We start from the raw sequence: 18,601 nt of genomic DNA on the forward strand, positions 1-18,601 counted from the left end.
TGCAAACGTGAAAGAAAATCCGGCAACCTTGAACTGAGAGGCAAATGCATCTTAAAACAGGCTCATATATTTTAAACAATTCAGTCAGGACAAGCAAATGTTTAAGCATTGCTTCCTGAACTATGTGTGTTCTTCAAACCAAACCTTTCTTCCTTAAAAGGCAAGCATGACTAGGCTCTGCTTGTATAGAAGACTAAAAAGTTGTATAACTTATGAGACTGATATGTATGTAACTTATGAGACTGATGGGTGAACAATAAACTTCCACTTATTCTGCCACTGTAGATGACACCTTGTACGTCAACATGACAAAATCAATTACACAATTTTATAGCTCAATATAAAATTATAATTAAATACAACATCAGTTAGCCCCACTATAATTTTTATTGGTAGGTCCTATAAATAAAGGGGCAGGTTCAAGAAAAGCAACATGAAAGTGCCATTAAAATCCCCTGAAAATCTTTAATGCAAAATTGTGCGCATCCAATGAACAGAGGGGCCCTATCAAATATTTAATTAAACAGAGCGCAATCTTTCCTCATGCCAGCACAGTATTTACATGTGGAAAGATCCCTACTGGTTGAAAGAGCTCTTGTTTCCTCCTCCTTTTATTGCACAAAAACAGGCATACAAGCAATCAGGACAGCAGTCAGTTATAGGAAACAGGAAGTCTGTGTGAGTCTCCCATAGCCCTGTCTAGCTGTCCTCTGCTTGGTCAAGTGGTAGACTGTGAGCTGTGACAGAATATAAAAACAGTGCTGTGTTGGGCCCTATGAGATCCTTTGGCATGCAATATATCCATGAGGAGGACAGAGCCCTCAATATTCAAGAACAGTTGAGTAACTGCAAAGATGCTTTATGTTTGATATAGAAAATGAAAATGTTTACTAAAAACACCCACTTTTAAACATGAACATAAGTATATACAGGTGAAACTCGGAAAATTAGAATATCGTGCAAAAGTCCATTAATTTCAGTAATGCAAATTAAAAGGTGAAACTGATATATGAGACAGACGCATTACATGCAAAGCGAGATAAGTCAAGCCTTAATTTGTTATAATTGTGATGATCATGGCGTACAGCTCATGAAAACCCCAAATCCACAATCCCAGAAAATTAGAATATTACATGGAGCCAATAAGACAAGGATTGAAGAATAGAACAATATCGGAACTCTGAAAAGTATACAGTGTACTGTGCTTGATTTGCCAGCAAACTCGCCTGACCTGACCCCATAGAAAATCTATGGGGCATTGCCAAGAGAAGGATGAGAGACATGAGACCAAACAATGCAGAAGAGCTGAAGGCCGCTAATGAAGCATCCTGGTCTTCCATAATACCTCATCAGTGCCACAGGCTGATAGCATCCATGCCACGCCGCATTGAGGCAGTAATTGCTGCAAAAGGGGCCCAAACCAAGTACTGAATACATATGCATGCTTATACTTTTCATACTTTTATTTGTATTTATATATTGCCCTTTGGTATATATATCAGCATCTCTCAGAGAAAGCATCTTTCACCTGAGCTGCTGAGCCTAGTCTGCATAAGGCCAGCAGACCGCTGAAGCAACATACCTTCTTCCCTGCCCAGCCTCCCCATCATTTTGCTTACCATTTAGCCTGATGAAAAGTCCTGTAGAAATCAAAAGCTCGCTCTTTAATGCTTTGTAATTTTTCAATTGGTGCTTACAAAAATATTACCCTACTTTGGATTGTGTATTTTTCTACAGATAATCAAAGTATTGATGCACTGCTTATGAGTTTTCATGCCAGTTCTTGGTTTTAAACTATTATCAGAATTTTGAAAAGTATTAAAAAATGAAAGTACAGCCGCAACATTAGTTGAATACGACTATTAGATATAAACTATTCACAAATAACTGAACTCTCTTGGAAGGAAAGGGAACCTCTTTCAAGACTGCTCTCTAGAAAAGGGCAGTATGAGCATCAGTTCCTTTTTGTTCAGTTCTTGTTTAAATATTTAATCTCCAAGTTTTTATGCTTTGTTCATATTTTTTATAACTAAAGGGAAAAGGATATCAAGTCATAGCTAAAAGACTTGCAGGAAAGAAATGAAAAATACCTAGCTAATACATAGCAATAATTAAAGCAAGCTTCTTAAAAATACATTTTACTTTTTTTTTCTAAGGCCTTTTATGTTCTTATGACTAGAAAAAAATAGTAACAAGTCTCAAAACCTCTACACATTACATTCAGTATTGACTGAAGTTACTTTTAGTCAAATTAACAAGGCTAACATTAACATTTACATTAAGTGGAATAATCACTATATCTCTTTTCTGATTCTACAAAGTGAATTCAGTATTCTGAATTCCGGTGTGATTTTAGCTCATGCTAACTTGAAATAAATTAATCAGGAAATTGATTCTGAAGTTTCATATATTTGATCACTGGAAGAAGACCAATGACCAAATACTTTTGAAAGAATGAAAATACATTTACTGTGCTAGTGGAGACTATGCTCTTGGAACCTTTTTGTTAATTCCATATCATATTTATGTGAGAATACTTTAGTTTGAATGGAATACCAAATAACGTAAATACTATAGATGTTAGACCCATTACTCCTGATACTATGCATATGGAATACATTACACTTTTATTCATTTACCATATGAATATTATTCCTTTTACAACATCTTCCATTCACTACAAGTAGTAAATAGAGCTTTGTTTTGCCTGGAAAATGAAAGCCTGCATTACATCATGGAGCATTAAACCATCCCGACCCTTCTGGAGAATTTCATGTGTATCATTTCAGTGACACTTGAGGTTGAACACGGCCAACACGGCAGCATTGAAAAACTGCTCTCCATCTCATTTGAAACACTAGTTGTTTGGGCAAATCACAGAGATATTTGCATCCATAGTGGGAATTGGGGGAGAAATAAGGGAACCAAGATGCAGAGCTGGGCAAATAAAGAGGCCACAGCTACATGTTATTAAACATGAATTACACATACTTCGTTAGTTGGGCACTTGAGGGAAGGAACTTAGGCCTTGATTGCCTAGTTGAATTGCTTGTGCTATGACCCAGCCCAAGTGGTGGGTGAACCTTAGAAGGAAGAATTATGGTCATCAAAGCTGGACTGGAGGAAGAAATCTCCCTTCTGGTCAACACCAGGAAATCCCACCCCACCCCTTGAGCTGATGCCAGAGGAATAAAAGCTGTGCAGAATGAGCATTTATCCATAGGACCTGCTGGGACTGGGTACACTGCTGTCAGCTAAGCTCACCTCCTCCCGCAGCCCTTTCTTTCAGGGGTGGAGCTACCACTGTTCTCCTGTGTTCAAAAAACACGGGGTCCAGGGAGGGACGGGGCCCTCATGTGGCTGCAGAGCAACTGTCGCTGGGGAGCAACAACTGGGGACTTGTCTGAGAACCCTACCACAGAGTGTGTGTGTGTGTGTGTGTGTGTGTGTGTGTGTACACACACACACACACACACACACACACTTAAATGTTACAGTTATGAGACAGGTTACTCCAGTCACTGGCTTACATCCAGACGAAGTTACTAATGAGTACTCCCACTGCCTTTAGTGAGGATGACAAATTCACTAGAGTGAAATGGTCTACCCGACTAGACGGACAATTTAAGGAGCTGTTGCTCTTTATTACAGTGTCAGTGCTACCTTGCTAACTGAGCACTCCAGTGAAAGGGTACTTGATCAGTTCCAGACTCTTATTCAGTTAATTCAACAGCCACTTGCCCAATGTGCTAAGAACAGATCTAGTGGGTGTAGAGGTGGTATTAGTGGATGGTTGACCAAGATTGCCTTAATGCAAAAAGGCCTTAGTTGCCAGCTTTAAACTTTATAGCCAATAAAAACTGCATTATGGTACAACACATTCTCGATCAGAAAAAAATATATAAAGCACTAACAAAAGGGAGAAAGAGTTGCACTTAGGGAAACCTGGGAGCAATTATGGGTTGCCTCTAGGTCTAATGATACCACCATGAATATTGTATCTGTCCATTCTTCTGGCAGGGGGTCTGGGCTGGGCTGTCACATCCCTGCAGATGTGTGGGTAACCTACTTTCAAGCTTTGTATGGGACATCTGCCCCTGACAAAATGCCCTTATTCCCCCAGCTAGAATCTCTACCAATTTGGCCCTCAGTTTCCATCAAAGAGGTCACTTGAGCAAGCCAGCTCAAACTGGGTAAGGCCCCAGGGTTGGATCAGATATCTTCTGAACTGTTAAAATCGAATGTTGAATGGTGGGCCCCTGTACTTGCAAGACTCTTTACTTATATTGGTCATACCACCTGTATCCAGAGGAGTGGGGTACAGCGGTAATTGTTCCCATCTATAAGGCCAATGCTCTGACCCTTCAAATCATCGATCAATCAGTCTGTTGAGCATTATTAGTAAATAATATTCTAAACACCTATACATTAAACTCACAGACTGGTTGGAACAGGAAAACATACTAAGGGAGGAATAGGCGGGGTTTAGGTCCAGTTGGTCAACTCTTGATCAGGCCCTAGTTCTACAGCATCTGGCTGAAAATATTCACCACTGTATGCAGCTTTTATTGATTTTAAGGCAGCGTTTGACTCAATTTCTAGGGAGCGCTTGTGGAGTAAACTTGCCAATTCCTCCATCGATCGTCAGTTGCTTCTCCTTATCTGAATGTTGCATGAGAGCACCTCACTGAGGGTGAGATGCAGTGTCCAAGGACATCTGACCCAGTCTGTACCCACACAGAAGGGAGTAAAACAGGGATGCATTTTGGCCCCACTTACTTTCAATCTTTACACAAATTATCTTATTGAATGCATGATGACCCGGATTTTCACCCTCCTAAATTAGCCAGTAAATCTATCAGTGTTGCTTTATGCTGATGATGCGGTTATTCTGTCTAGAACATCTGCTGGCATGAGAAGAGCTTTACATAGGTTAACTCAATACTGTGAAGAGGACAGGCGCGTAACAACGATAGGGCAAGGGGAGACAGTTGTCTGGGGGCCCCACTGCCTGGAGGGGCCCCCCAGAGGCACCTCATGTGACTCCCCATTGCCCCCTGCCCAGCCCCAAGGCCCCTCAGCCACTTGCCCTGTTCGCCGTCTCTCCAGCTTGTTCTCCTGGCCGGCAATCGAGCAGCAGACACGCTGCAAAGAGCTCCTTTTCTCCCGCCTCTCAGCTGATCGGCGGGTGGGCGGGGCTTCCACGGAGGTCTGGTGTAGGCCTCTGTGAAGCCTGAACTCCAGTAGGGCCCAAGCCAGCCAGGAAGGAGGAGGCAGCCAGAGAGGCCTCCACTGTTCTCTGCAACAGAAGACCCCCTGCTGCCAGGTAGAGTGTGAACTCCTTTTTGTGGTTACCTTCCCCACCCCGGATATATAGGCATCTGCTTGCCATAGGGCTTTGATATGGGGGGGGAGGGACTGAGAAGTCTCTGAATATTTATTTTTAAACAGCTTGGAAAATTTGCTGGCTTAAAAAAAACTATCTAAAAAGTCCTATAAGTGGCTTGTTTCATGGCAGAAAATTACAAAAACTTCTGGAAGAAACAGTATTATATTTATTTTATTCATTCATTCATTCATTTATAAATGCACTTATGTTCAAGTTGTTTTGCAACCCAGAAGGTCTGAGTGAGAACTGTGAAGCATGTCTTGTGCTTTTATTTTATTTTATTTTTCTTGTGTGTGAACTGCTCTCCAATAACTTGCAGGGACTTCAGGGTAAATCTGGCCAACATGTGAATGCAGCACCTCCATTCCAGAGGAGATGTGTGTTAAAGGGCTTTAAAAGCCTCCTGTGAAAAACCTCCTGCAATCAAACTTGACTGAATTTGTTCAGAATTCTGAGAAAACAAACATGGGCTCACCCTGCATGGTTGAAAGTCTCCTTTGCTAATCTGCAGCGAGGGGCCCATTTTAATCATTCATCTTTCTAGTGTGTTCTAGGCATTAAAAGTAAAACAAATGTATAGTACTCAATGTATATCACTATATATTGTGACGTGTGCGTGTGTGTATTCAGTGAAATGTATTTCCAGGCAGCATACTTATTTTGGAATATCAGACTTAAATCCTTGGGGGCCTGGGGTGTGTGGAGGCCCTGGACTTTGAGTGGGGGGGGACCCATTTTAAAATCTTGTCTCTGGGCCCACTCCAACCTTGCTACGCCCCTGGAAGAGGAGTATTTATCTATAAATGTCCAAAAGTGATCATGGGTTTTGGTTAAAAAATATATATATATACCGAAAAAACCCCTAAGAAACATGTCTGGTGGATTAACGGGAAGGACTTATAAATACCTGGGAGAGGTTTTCAGTGAAAATGGCTCTTGGAGAGCCCACTGTGAACATGTTGCAACTAATGCTCAGAAGAGTGCCTCTGCTATCTTAAAGTTCTTCTTCCACAGAGGTGGACACTGTCTACCTGCGGCAATTAAGGTGTATGCAGCTAAAGTGCTCTCACAATTGATGTGTGGTGCTGCTATTTGTGCTCTACATACCTTTAAACAAATTGAGGTGGTTCAATCAAAAATTTTGCATGTTCTATTCTCAGCCCCCAAATGCATGCCCAATGTCATTCTATTGCTGGAGGCCGGCCTAACAAGAGTGGAGGCCAAGGTTTGGATGCATGTATTTAACCTGTGGATTAAAATCATTTTCTGGGTAGCCCCCCTTGTTTTGGAAGATGGCTTCCAATCTAGCTAGGGTAAATGACTCTATGATATGTTGGGCAAGCATGGATTTTCCCCTCAGTTTCTAATGCTTCTGGGCCTTGATGCTGCTAAAAGTTGCCACCGGCTCATTTGGTGGCAACCCAGGGTTGGGCTTTCTCTGTGGCTGCCCCGGGGCTTTGGAATATGCTCCCTGCTGAAATAAAAGCATCTCCTTCTCTGTTTGTTTTCAGGAAGATCCTCAAGACTCACCAGTTCTCACAGACTTTTAATTAGAATTAATTTTAATAATTTGTTTTAATAATTGTTTTATGCTACTGTTTTTATTTCGGTTTTATGTTATGATTTTAATTGTTTTGTGTATTTTAAACTGTGCTGATTTCTAAATATTCTTTTAAATTTTGTACACTGCCTAGAGATGTACATATCAGGTGGTATAAAGATATAATAAATGAAAATCATTTTATTTTGGTCATCGTCCAGAATAAAAGAACAAAAGAAAATCATTTTAAAAACAGTACGAGATTTACAGAAAATATAGCAAAACTTGACCACCGAATTAGTACTCATAACATTAAAATTGGACAGCAATAGATCAAGATAAAATTCATCTGAGTGGCCAGGAAAAGATTTCAGAAATCGAATATCCCTGTAAAGGTCACAATGAAAAATAACATGGGCAGTGGACTCAATAGCGCCTGAGACACAAGGGCATAGGCGCAAAGAATATGGAAGCCCCTTAAACCTTCCCTCAAGTAGTGGGGAGTGCGTTAAGACATGCAAGAGATAATGCATGTCTAAATTTAGGGAAATATGAACGATAAATAAATAAATAAATAAATAAATAAATAAATAAATAAATAAATAGGGCTTATAAAACAACCTATAGCAGACATTGAAAAGCAGAGCAACCTGGCACGAATTTCTGCAAGAAACTTTCTTGGTAGTTTAATGAATTACCTAAACCAGCCCACTATTTAATGAATTTAACTATCTTGTCCCAGAGAAGGGCCTTCTCCCTTGCATGATTTAACACACTTCCATCTGCTGTCTAGAGAGTAGGTACCATAAAATCCCCGTTACCAGTCGAATCTGTCCTTGTGAGCAGGGTGTCGAAACTATGACTAATGTTTTTCTGCTCATTTTACAGAGATTTTCATTTTTCTCTTATCTCCCCTCTCTTATCAAACATCCCTGTTAGAATGGATGACGGATATAAAATTTTTTAATTAGCTGATTGCTGTGTATCTACAACACTGTGTGTGGTCAAATTTTGTGCAGCCGCATGTAATATCAGGTCTGAGCTGATCTGAGTTATTGGTGTTTTGTATTACTGTATTATTTTCATTGTGTTTTGTATTGTTTCTGTGATGTTGGGTCAATGGCCATAATAAAGTATTCATTCATACTCCCACTTAATTTAATGGGACAAGTTTACTTGTCCCATCAAATTCAATAAGATTGCTTATGAATAACTTAACCTGGATGTAACCAATAACTGGAGTAACCCATCTCATAAGTGTAACACTCAAGTCTGTGTATATCCACACACACACACACAAATTTAAATGCTACAGTTAGGGAGACAGACCACTCCAGTCACCGGTTCACATCCACACGAAGTTACTCATAAGCAGTCTTATTGGAATTAATGGGACAAGTAAACTTGTCCCATTAAATTCAGTGGGAATACTCAGTGCTAATTTTCTGGAGCTTGTCAGTCTGACAATTGATTCTGTCATGTCACTGATGACATTTCCTCTTCCAGCTAGTGATCGTCAGATGGTGAACAAATAGTGTGAATGCAGAATGGAGAGGTAGGAGGCAAATGAATACCCCCTGGAAGACCTTCAAGTACCCTTAGGGGTGCTAGTACCCCCTCTTGAGAACCTCTGATGTAGATCACACCATTGTATGAATTCTCCATGCTACTCCTAGACATGCCTGGCAATGAAAAAGAAGACAGTGTCACAGAAATACATTGGAAGTCCTCCAAAGGTACCTGTGCTGATACAAAGACACCTTTGGAGAACTACTGCTGAGCTGATGCCTGCTCTGGCTACATATGAAGGACTGCACCCAGCCATCTGGGTCCAAGTAATTATTGGTGGGCCAGCACAGCAACAACAGTGTTCATACTGATGACTGCTGCTTGCCATGTTTCCCACTCACCCACAGTGCCCCACGTGGTATTACTGCTCCTACTTGCCCACCAAGAATGAAATAAGCCAGTGTCTGCTGCATGGTAAAGTGAAGGGCCCCAACAGAGCCACTTTGCTGAGGGCTGAGATAGATAGAGCTGGCCCTGCTGAAGGTGATCCATGAAGCAAGCCTCTGTTAGAGCCATGATGTGGAAAAGCTGTTATGCAGAGTTATTCAGCAATTCCCAAACAGCAGTCATAACATATAGGCTGGCCTCAATAATGTGTGCTGTTTATAATAGCTTGTGTGGCCCTAGGTACATAATTCTCGAAGGTAACCAGCACTAATAACCCCTGCTAACTTGGCTAAGAGGCACCTTTTAACGTGGTGATTCTCTTTATTTAGCAGGGGGAGAGTAACTTACCCCATTGACCCCCAGCACAGTACCTCCAGTGACTGTTGCTGGTGTCTGTCTTACGTTTCTTTTAGATTGTGAGCCCTTTGGGAACAGGGAGCCATCTTATTTTTATTTATTATTTCTCTGTGTAAACCGCCCTAAGCCATTTTTGGAAGAGCGGTATAGAAATTGAATTCCCTTCCCCTGCAGATTTGTTTAGCTCCTTCTTTGTCAATTTTTAAATCTTTATTGAAGACTTTTCTTTTTCACCAGGCTTTTACCCTGTAGTTTATCTATTCCCCCCCCCCGTTAGTTACTTTAGTTTTATTTAGAATGTAATTTTAATACTGTTTTTGTTTTGCATGTTTTTGTACACCGCCCAGAGTCTTTGGAGAGGGCGGTATATCAAATGTTTCAAATAAATAAATAAATAACAGCAGCAGGGGGAATCAGCAACAATTGCTTCAGCCTCACCCCCCAGACATTCTGCTGCTCAACAAGATGTCAGTTGAACTTGCAGCAGCCTTTTTGTGCAGGGATGCAGCTTCCTGGCTATGCAACATGTGAGCCAGTATTTCTACATTATAGTTTCAATATTGTTCAATATATTTACTTCATGCTGGTCGCTGACCAAAATAAAGAAATTTGATTTGATATATTTACTTAAAAGGAAGCAGTGACATAGCTAGGGCTCCCCCTAGCAATGAGCTGCTCCCATGGTGGTGTGTGGCCCCCCTCCATGGCGATGGCCTTGTGCACCTTTGATGCACACATTACCAGCTGCCCACTACTGCTTCTGATAGGATGATGGAAGTTGTACTCCAGCAACATCTGAGGACCCAAATTTGAGAATCCCTGCTCTTTGGGATATCCAAGCTGAATCCCTGCTCTATGAGGTGTCTTGGGGGTACACTTGTTTTAAAAGGGTTGGGAACCCATGATCAACATTATGGCCCTTGTGTAAAGAGAACATTGGATAAAATCAGTGAAGTATGCTAAATATTTCCAGCTTCTTTTATACCAGATAAGAGAATGTTTCCTTCATTTACAAGGAGAAATACATGGATTCAGTATTAAAAGCATTTGTTTTGGCTGACAAGAGTTCAAATCCCAGATGAACCATTTGGAAATTCAGGGTGCATTGTTCTTAATTTCAGGGCCTAACTAGATATTACAGAGAAGACATGGCTGGTGCCATTTCATTTCTTCCTGGTATCATCTAATAAAAGAAACAATCAATGTAACATCATTGCATTTGACATTTTCCCACCTGCTGCAAGTAGCAACCAATGAAATGGAGTGGGGATGGGGCAATACTGAACAAAAAGATCAGGTAGGCGCTTTCCACAACAAACAAGCATGTTGTGGAATCATGAAATATTTTAGGAAAGTGACCATTCCTGCAATGTAAACCTGGGGCTAAAAGCAGGCTTGGCTTTTCAACCCTACGAGCAAAGTTTTCACCACCGATCTGGATTCAACAAAGGTTTTATTACAAGATTCCAAGTCACCGCCAGCAGATGTCACTCTTGAATGCTCGATTAGGGATAGCAAACACATTAAGGGAAAACAAACTGGCTGAGAGACTTAAACAAAGGACATTTGGCTAAAGACTGCAGGGATGCAGTGCTAAAATTAGATATAATTTTCATGTAATTAATTTTAAAGGAAATTCAATCAGTACCCTCCGCAGTGTGGAGAGAGCAATATGTGTGCTCAAGTTGCTAATTTTGAGGAAATATCAATGCCAAGCCCACATAACTCTAGAAGCACAAATGTAAACTCCTATCACACACAGTTTGAAGCCCAGCACAATCAGCCTACATCCTATCAGAATAATCTGGCTTCTTTAATGTGAAAGCTGTAATGTAAGCCTCTCTCTAGAAATGTAATCTATTCTGCTTTTTACAGAACTTGCCAATCTTTATGATAATTCATTTCATTTTGAATGACCCTAAATCTGGATTTAATTCAACGCCTTCTAATTTTTATTTACCATTTGGACTTCAAAACTTTTTGAAGTCCAAATACCATACATATGAAAAACAGTGAGCCCATGAAAATGCCACAATATTATTTTTAAAATGTAATTTTTACTATTCCTACATACTTCAGGTCATAGCTGTCCCCTAAAAGTGTAGATATGTGGGTCAGTTGGATAACAACGATGCCATATTGTGTAGTTTTGTTTAATATATCTGAGATTTCAGTAAAAGGTAAACGGGATCAGATTAAACTCAAATTAATGTGAAGTGATACAATAAAACACTGCATGACTGAGAATTTAAATGCTAAGTTCAAGGTAAATGACCCTCAAATATAGTAAAACCTCACACAACAAAAGAGGTTGTGCACACAACCAGTACAGGGGGTGGTGGGGGTTGAACCTAGGGGGGATCCAGACAATCTGTGCTCTCACACAATCTGCGCTGCTCAGAGCAACGTGGATATCTGGAGGCTGGGAAAATGAGTCCCGGCCTCCAGGAATCCCAAGATGAGGGATTCCCCACTTAAGCTGGGTACTCTGGGTGCCTGCCTCTGTGTATACTTGGGCTTCATGCAGCCCCAGCATACATACAACCCCAGACCTGGGGTGGAGGGCGCACTAGCGCTTTCCAACCCTAGTATGGATCCCTCTAACCCTGGTATGGATCCCTTGTGGCACATCTTTTTAAAATAGAGAGATTACAGATCCCCTTTAACACAGAGGAAAACAGTTCCATACCTGCTCCTCTGCTGCACACCACCACTTCCATAATCATGGCCCATCCCCAAGCTATCAGCATACACTGGCGGCACTCTCCCCCGGCTGCCCCCACACGATGTCAGTATGCACATAGCCTGCACTCACGCACAGCAACTTTGTTCAGCATGCGCATGCTGGCATCATACTGGGGGAGAGCAGAGTTATTATGGAAGTGGTGGCAAGTGGTGGAAGAGCAGGTATTAAAGGAGATGTGCAATCCCTCTGGTTTAAAGGGATGTGCTATGATTCGGACTCCGAATCACATTTCGTGCACATCCCTATATCCGAGGTTTATGCGTATCAATTAGTTGTTTCCCAACAGCCAATTCCATGCAGACAATTCCTAAAAGGACAATGTGGTTACTAACAAGACCTAAGCAGCCCACTTAAGCCCAGAAGCATCTAACTTGACTATTTATTTTTTCAGCAGTTGGTTGGCATGTTGTGAATATAAGAACAGAAAAATATAATGTACTGTTTGAAATTTTCTGGGCCACATGAGGACCCTGTTACTCGTGATTCCAGCATCCACAGTTTCACATATCTGCAGTTGGGTAACAGGCACCCGACCTTGGAATACTCAAGAAAAGAACCAGAGAAGAAAGGGTTAAATCCACACATACACAGATTGGGTGTGGCTGGAAATTATCTCTGATGTCATTTCAACTGCCATTTTGATTGCCAGAGCCATTTTGTGGTTCCTTTTCACTAAAAAAAAAAAAGGCTTCAAAATTGTGCTTTTCCGCCATAAAATGGTGGAGTGAAGACTTTGGGGGGCATTGCTAGAGCAGGGGTGCCCCGCAGAGCACAGTCGGGCACTTTATTTGGCTTTTTTTCAGGGAGAGGGTGCCCATTTTTAGCCATTTCCCTGCCATTTGGAACCTAACCCTCGGATTTCCATTGCCCCAATGCATTGGTATCTGCGGTTCTGGTATGGAGAATGGCACCCCCGTGAACACCAAGGTTTTCCTGTATTTGCTCTTTGCTATGGAAAATGTTTAAATCATCCTTAAATTAAAGGCACAAAAACAAAATAGAGACTCATACAATTTAGAATTGCATTTAACTCAAAGGCTTTTCAAATCTAGAAATAGCTCTTTTGTGCAATCCAGTCAATTTACTGTATTGTCTACTCTTTTGTGCTAGCAAGTCAAGCTTTTTTCAGATATGCAGATATTGGGATCAACAGAAACAGAGTCATTCGTGGAAATTCGCGTGCTGCTTCTGCAGTAAGTGGACCTGTAATCAAGAGGCCTCTCCCACAAACCACAAGCCTTAAAGAACTGTACCCCTCAAATCTAACAATGGATATAATAATGCCTGAATACTATTATGCCATGTACAGAAATGTTAGTAACCACATAGGTATTCCTTACCACTTGGACTGTCACCAATGCAATTTGTTTTGCCATTCCAGTACCACAGCAGCAGTGTTGCATCACGTGATCCTGAGAGAATGTAACAATTTCCTCCAATGTAAGATTCAGAGCGGGCGAGGCAGGTAACAACATCCCAGTGTCCAAACACCACTTGTATCAATTTCCCTAAAATACACAATACAGATTTCAGTTTGCAACAGTTTTTCTGGGTGGTTTTGTTTTGTTTTGTTTTAAGATTTGATTTTCTGCAACACACATACATAGGTCTTACATACTACAACTACAACAAACATTTATTTATCACTTTCCAAAGTTTCCAAAGCAGTTTACATAGCAAATAAATAAATAAATAAATAAATAAATAAATAAATAAATAAGAAAGAAAGATGGCTCCCTGTCCCCAAAGGGCTCACAATATAAAAAGAAACATAAAATAGACACCAGCAACAGTCACTGGAAGTACTGTGCTGGGGGTGGATAGGGCCAGTTACTCTCCCCCTGCTAAATAAAGAGAATCAGCATGTTTAAAAGGTGCCTCTTTGCCCAGTTAGCAGAGGAAATACATACATAGATATCACAAACACGTGCACTGATCTTACATACATGCTCTTACACTTTTCTTATTATGAACAGACAAAAATAAATGCAAGTTTCTGCTCTACAGTAAGTTCATTAATCACACTGTACAGTTCCTTTATCTGTAACTTGGATATGCTATCATTTGTACAACCTTTTAAAATTTATAATAGATTTTTTTTAGTCCTTAGCAAATATATGATTAACAGGTAAACATAAACGTTTAGAACATACTGCAAAATGTATATGCATAGATCTGTGTGATCAATAATACTGCCTAAGGCAGAACTGTCCCCTTCCCATGAAAGTATTTTTCCAAAGTCTCAAACACAGTTCTTTTCCAGCTCTACTAGATGAAATGCTCTCATGCTGGGCATTTGAACTCAGGACCTTCTGAATACAAGCACTCAACTAAAGACACTCCCTCTCATCCACACTCAATTGTTTGGAGAGACTAACCAAGCTGTTTGCGGCTATTCAGTTAACTGCCCTACAAAACACATCCCACCAATTCCACTAAGGACTAGCTTCCCAGGGCCTCAATTTACCTCTCATCCCTTCCCCAGACTACTACCACTCCCTGCATGTTCCCCAGGCTAAAGAGAAAAGGAGGGGAGGGAAATCCCACCGTGACTGTGGCAAACATATGCAAATAATAAAAAGCAACCAAACTGTGGAAATATATATTAAAGACAATAAACCAATTGTAAAATAATCTCTAATTACTGATACTCATGAACCAAAAATCACAGAATTGGGCAAGAATAATAATATATACAATAATATTCAAACCATCACATAATACAAAATACAAAAATATAAACATATGCAATAACAGTCCAAAATTTCCAGAGGAGGTGTGGCCAGCAAGACAAAATAGGGCTGCTGAATAAATGGGCAAAGTTCAATGTCATCCATACAGTAATGAAAGTTCAGAAAAGCCGCATCAAATGTAGTCTCAATAAGGTGTGGAAGTCAGCATTCACTTGACTTAACCCTCATGCCCTTTCAAGAGAATACAAACTAAACGTGTAGAGATGTAGTTGAGGGCAAAAGAAAGAGGGGTGCTGGCTTGTAAGAGAATGCTCAGTATCATCCACACAGGAGTGAAAATTCCCAACAGCAAACACGCAAATTGTAGAGAACCAGTTGAGCGTAGCTTCAAAAGATGTTGTAAATCAAAGATAAAGCCCACTGCATGCCCTGTGGAGGAATGTGAACTAAACAAGTCAAAGTAGAACGGCTATTCTGGATACTTGCTGTTGCGCGGGCAAAGCTTCATCAGCCTCCTTCATACCGGTACCTCATTCCTAGAGCTAAATAATGCCTTACAGTATTAGCCGGTTAATACTGTAAGGCGTTATTCAGCTCTAGGAATGAGTTCACGTTCCTTACAAGCCAGCATCCCTCATTCTTTTGCCCTCAACTACATCTCTACACGTTTAGTTTGTATTCTCTTGAAAGGGCATGAGGGTTAAGTCAAGTGAATGCTGACTTCCACACCTTATTGAGACTACATTTGATGCGGCTTTTCTGCAGTTTGGAACTTTCATTACTGTATGGATGACATTGAACTTTGCCCATTTATTCAGCAGCCCTATTCTGTCTTGCTGGTCACACCTCCTCTGGAAATTTTGGACTGTTATTGCATATGTTTATATTTTTGTATTTTGTATTATGCGATGGTTTGAATATTATTGTATATATTATTATTCTTGCCCAATTCTGTGATTTTTGGTTCATGAGTATCAATAATTAGAGATTATTTTACAATTGGTTTAGTGTCTTCAATATACATTTCCACAGTTTATATATATATAGTATTTGTATATGTTTGCCACAGTCACGGTGGGATTTCCCTCCCCTCCTTTTCTCTTTTTCGATTGATTCCATGATTGCCCTTGTTTGTGTTTTGTTCCCCAGGCAAGCAGTAGCTCTTTCCCTATCAATACATTATCAAAATTATCCTATTAAAATCCCCAAGATTGCTTTCAATGGTCAATAGGAGATCAGTGACAATTCCAGTACTCCCAGCTAATCTGGATGGGTCGGCAATTCATTGTCACTTACAAACTGCATCTTTACTGCACAGAACAGAAGTGGCTTTTCAAATGGGGGGGGGAGTCTTTAACATGGCAGAAGGAGAGTGGAGTTCAAGTATTGTAGCAAAAAATTCTGTTATATACACAAGTATTCTGTGGTGGGTCTGTAGCTTGATGGTCAAGCAATGCTTTGCATGCAGAAGACAGTGGTGGCAAAGACCCTGGAGAACTGCTGAAACCCTGTGTGGACAGTACTGGGTTAGATGGACCAATGGTCTGACTCAGTATAAGTCAGGCTCGTGAACAATGTTACTGATCCTCTTAAGCATCATTTAATCACACCACTGCAGTGAGATCAAAGTATGCAGCCTATTAAGAAATAGGCTGGATACCTTGAGCTCACTGCAACTAATGCAACAGAATGAATATCACACAATCAAATATGCTTATTCCTTGAATAGGTTTGAACGCATGAGGTTAGCATCCTAGTTTGTTTTTAGGTTCATTCCAGCACAACCACCACTCTCCAAAGCTTGGACGATAGCTTCTCAAGTCCTTGCACTAATCTACTGATTTTGCTTTGTTAGGGCCAATGGGACTAGAGGACTTATTCGGCGATTAGAACTGCTGTCCACTCTGGCTCTTTGTTAAATTACTTCCTGATAATCTCGTAAGAGTGTATCCACTTTTTTTCTTTTAATACTAGTCTATCTTTTTACACCATAATATCAATTACCACCACCTGCAGTGGGATATCCTCTTTTTGACAGAACAAATTTTCTACTTAATGTTTTATTTGACAGCTGTACGACAAATAATAATTAAAAAAATCAGACACAAGTCTTTGCACTACTGGATCTAAAAAGCTGTCTGAAAATAATATCTACCATTGCAGATGATTTTATTGTGGCTCTGCTGTTCTAGCTTTACTCAGAAAGCATGATTTATGTTCGAGGTATTTCCTGTTACAACCCCCCCCCAAGATCTAATAAGAAAAAGGTTCTTTTTGCGTAAGTGCTAAAATATAATTGAATTCAACAGTTGTGATAGCTTGCCATTACCTATTACTGATCACATCATCTTCTCCTGTTCTTCCCCCCACAACTCAGGAAAATTATTTGCATATTTGGGGGGAGTGATTTACAAAACCGTAACCAGATATTCTTTGTATTAAAAACAGTTGAGGTGTTAAGGTAATTTTAAAATTTTGCTTTCTATTATATTTTTAATTGAATATTAAAAAATATTTGGTAGAGCTCTTCTCTAAATGCTAAATGTTGTTCCACTTGTTGGAAGATTTTAAAAATTTTGTGGAGTTTTCCAAGAAAAATTCTTAATGACTTCTTGTATTTTTTCTTCTATGAAAAAATTTCCATAAGACCATTACCAAAGCTAAACAGTTTCTTCATGATGCCTGAATTGGAATGTCATGGGATATAATTTTTTTTTAGCACTGTAAAACAGCTATATTGAGGCTTTGTGGTACATTTGTATTCAATGTGAAAAGTTTGCTGAACATTCACTTGCAAATTTTACATAGTTTATTCGGGTAGTGTTTTCTAATCATTTACTAAAAGATATGAAAGCAAAAAGGCCAACTGAAAAGGAAACTGTTAGTAAACTATTGCAGTCAGACAATATTCAGTACATACATTTCTTTTAAATGTGATAATAAAAGAGAAGAAAAAGGTATACTTTGTTTTTAAACACACATACGCTTACTATTAATAATTGATTCATGTGGAAAGATCAAAGTCGTTCAGCTGTATTCTCCCCTTAGTCAGCAGAGTGCGAGAGAGCACATATGTCTCAAATAGCACATTTGGAGAGTTATTAAACACTAGTCCAAGGGCACATTTAATAGCAACATTTTAATGTCCCAGATTACTATGCACCAGTACACTATGTACCTACTCTCACCTCTTCTTTCGAAACAGAGGTCTGTCTTGAAAAGAGAGGCCTCTGTCTTCTACACATGCAGGAGAATCTGAAAGGAAGGAAGTACTAGAGTCCAGAGGTGGCAGAACAGACTGTACCACTCCAGACTGCAGTGGATGATCACATTTTTAATGCTCCCATATGTGAAGCAAACAAACAACAACCCTCATGCAAGTAGCACAACAGGGAGTGGGCTGAGCTTGAATCCTTCTGTCAGAGAGAGATTGTAAGGAGGCTTATGAGAGAACATTTAAAATTGGTATTTCCCTCCTGTAGTCTGATGTGGTACATTCCACTCTACCACTACAAACCTCAATTCTGCAGCATGTGTAGACCAGGCCCAGTTTTGTATCTTGCACAGAAGTTGTACTAAATTTACATTTTCAATGTAACGATAATTCTTGCATTCTTCCTAAAGTTCTTTTCAATAGGATTTTAAGTATGCTGTTATTCTACACTCAAAAGCTATAGCCCAAAAGCCAGTGTATAGGTGCTAGGCACTGATATAGCCTCACTGCCCAGTGAGGCTAATCAGTACGAGTCTGCTTAACTCCTCCTATACTCAGTCTTCATACTGTTATAAATTGCAGGCTGCTGGGGCTATTACATCATGCTCAGCTACCACCACCACCCCTTTTTTATTTCTTTGCTTCACTTAACATCTAGCCAGAAGAAGAACTCTGAAGAATTCAAAAGCTAACTTAAAGCTTTGTG

General features: G+C 40.1%; 1 protein-coding gene across 4 annotated transcripts in view; it reads right to left on the reverse strand.

The window, feature by feature from the left end:
- The window catches only part of LRBA (LPS responsive beige-like anchor protein), a 567,920-nt gene that overhangs the window by 16,303 nt on the left and 533,016 nt on the right, over positions 1-18,601 (reverse strand). For all 4 annotated transcript variants that reach the window (XM_053251992.1, XM_053251991.1, XM_053251993.1 and 1 more), the window contains exon 53: positions 13,329-13,496. In XM_053251992.1, the coding sequence (XP_053107967.1) occupies positions 13,329-13,496 (168 nt within the window). The remainder of the gene's footprint in view (positions 1-13,328; positions 13,497-18,601) is intronic.

The sequence above is a fragment of the Hemicordylus capensis genome, chromosome 5 (genome assembly GCF_027244095.1).
Source record: "Hemicordylus capensis ecotype Gifberg chromosome 5, rHemCap1.1.pri, whole genome shotgun sequence".
Taxonomy (NCBI): domain Eukaryota; kingdom Metazoa; phylum Chordata; class Lepidosauria; order Squamata; family Cordylidae; genus Hemicordylus; species Hemicordylus capensis.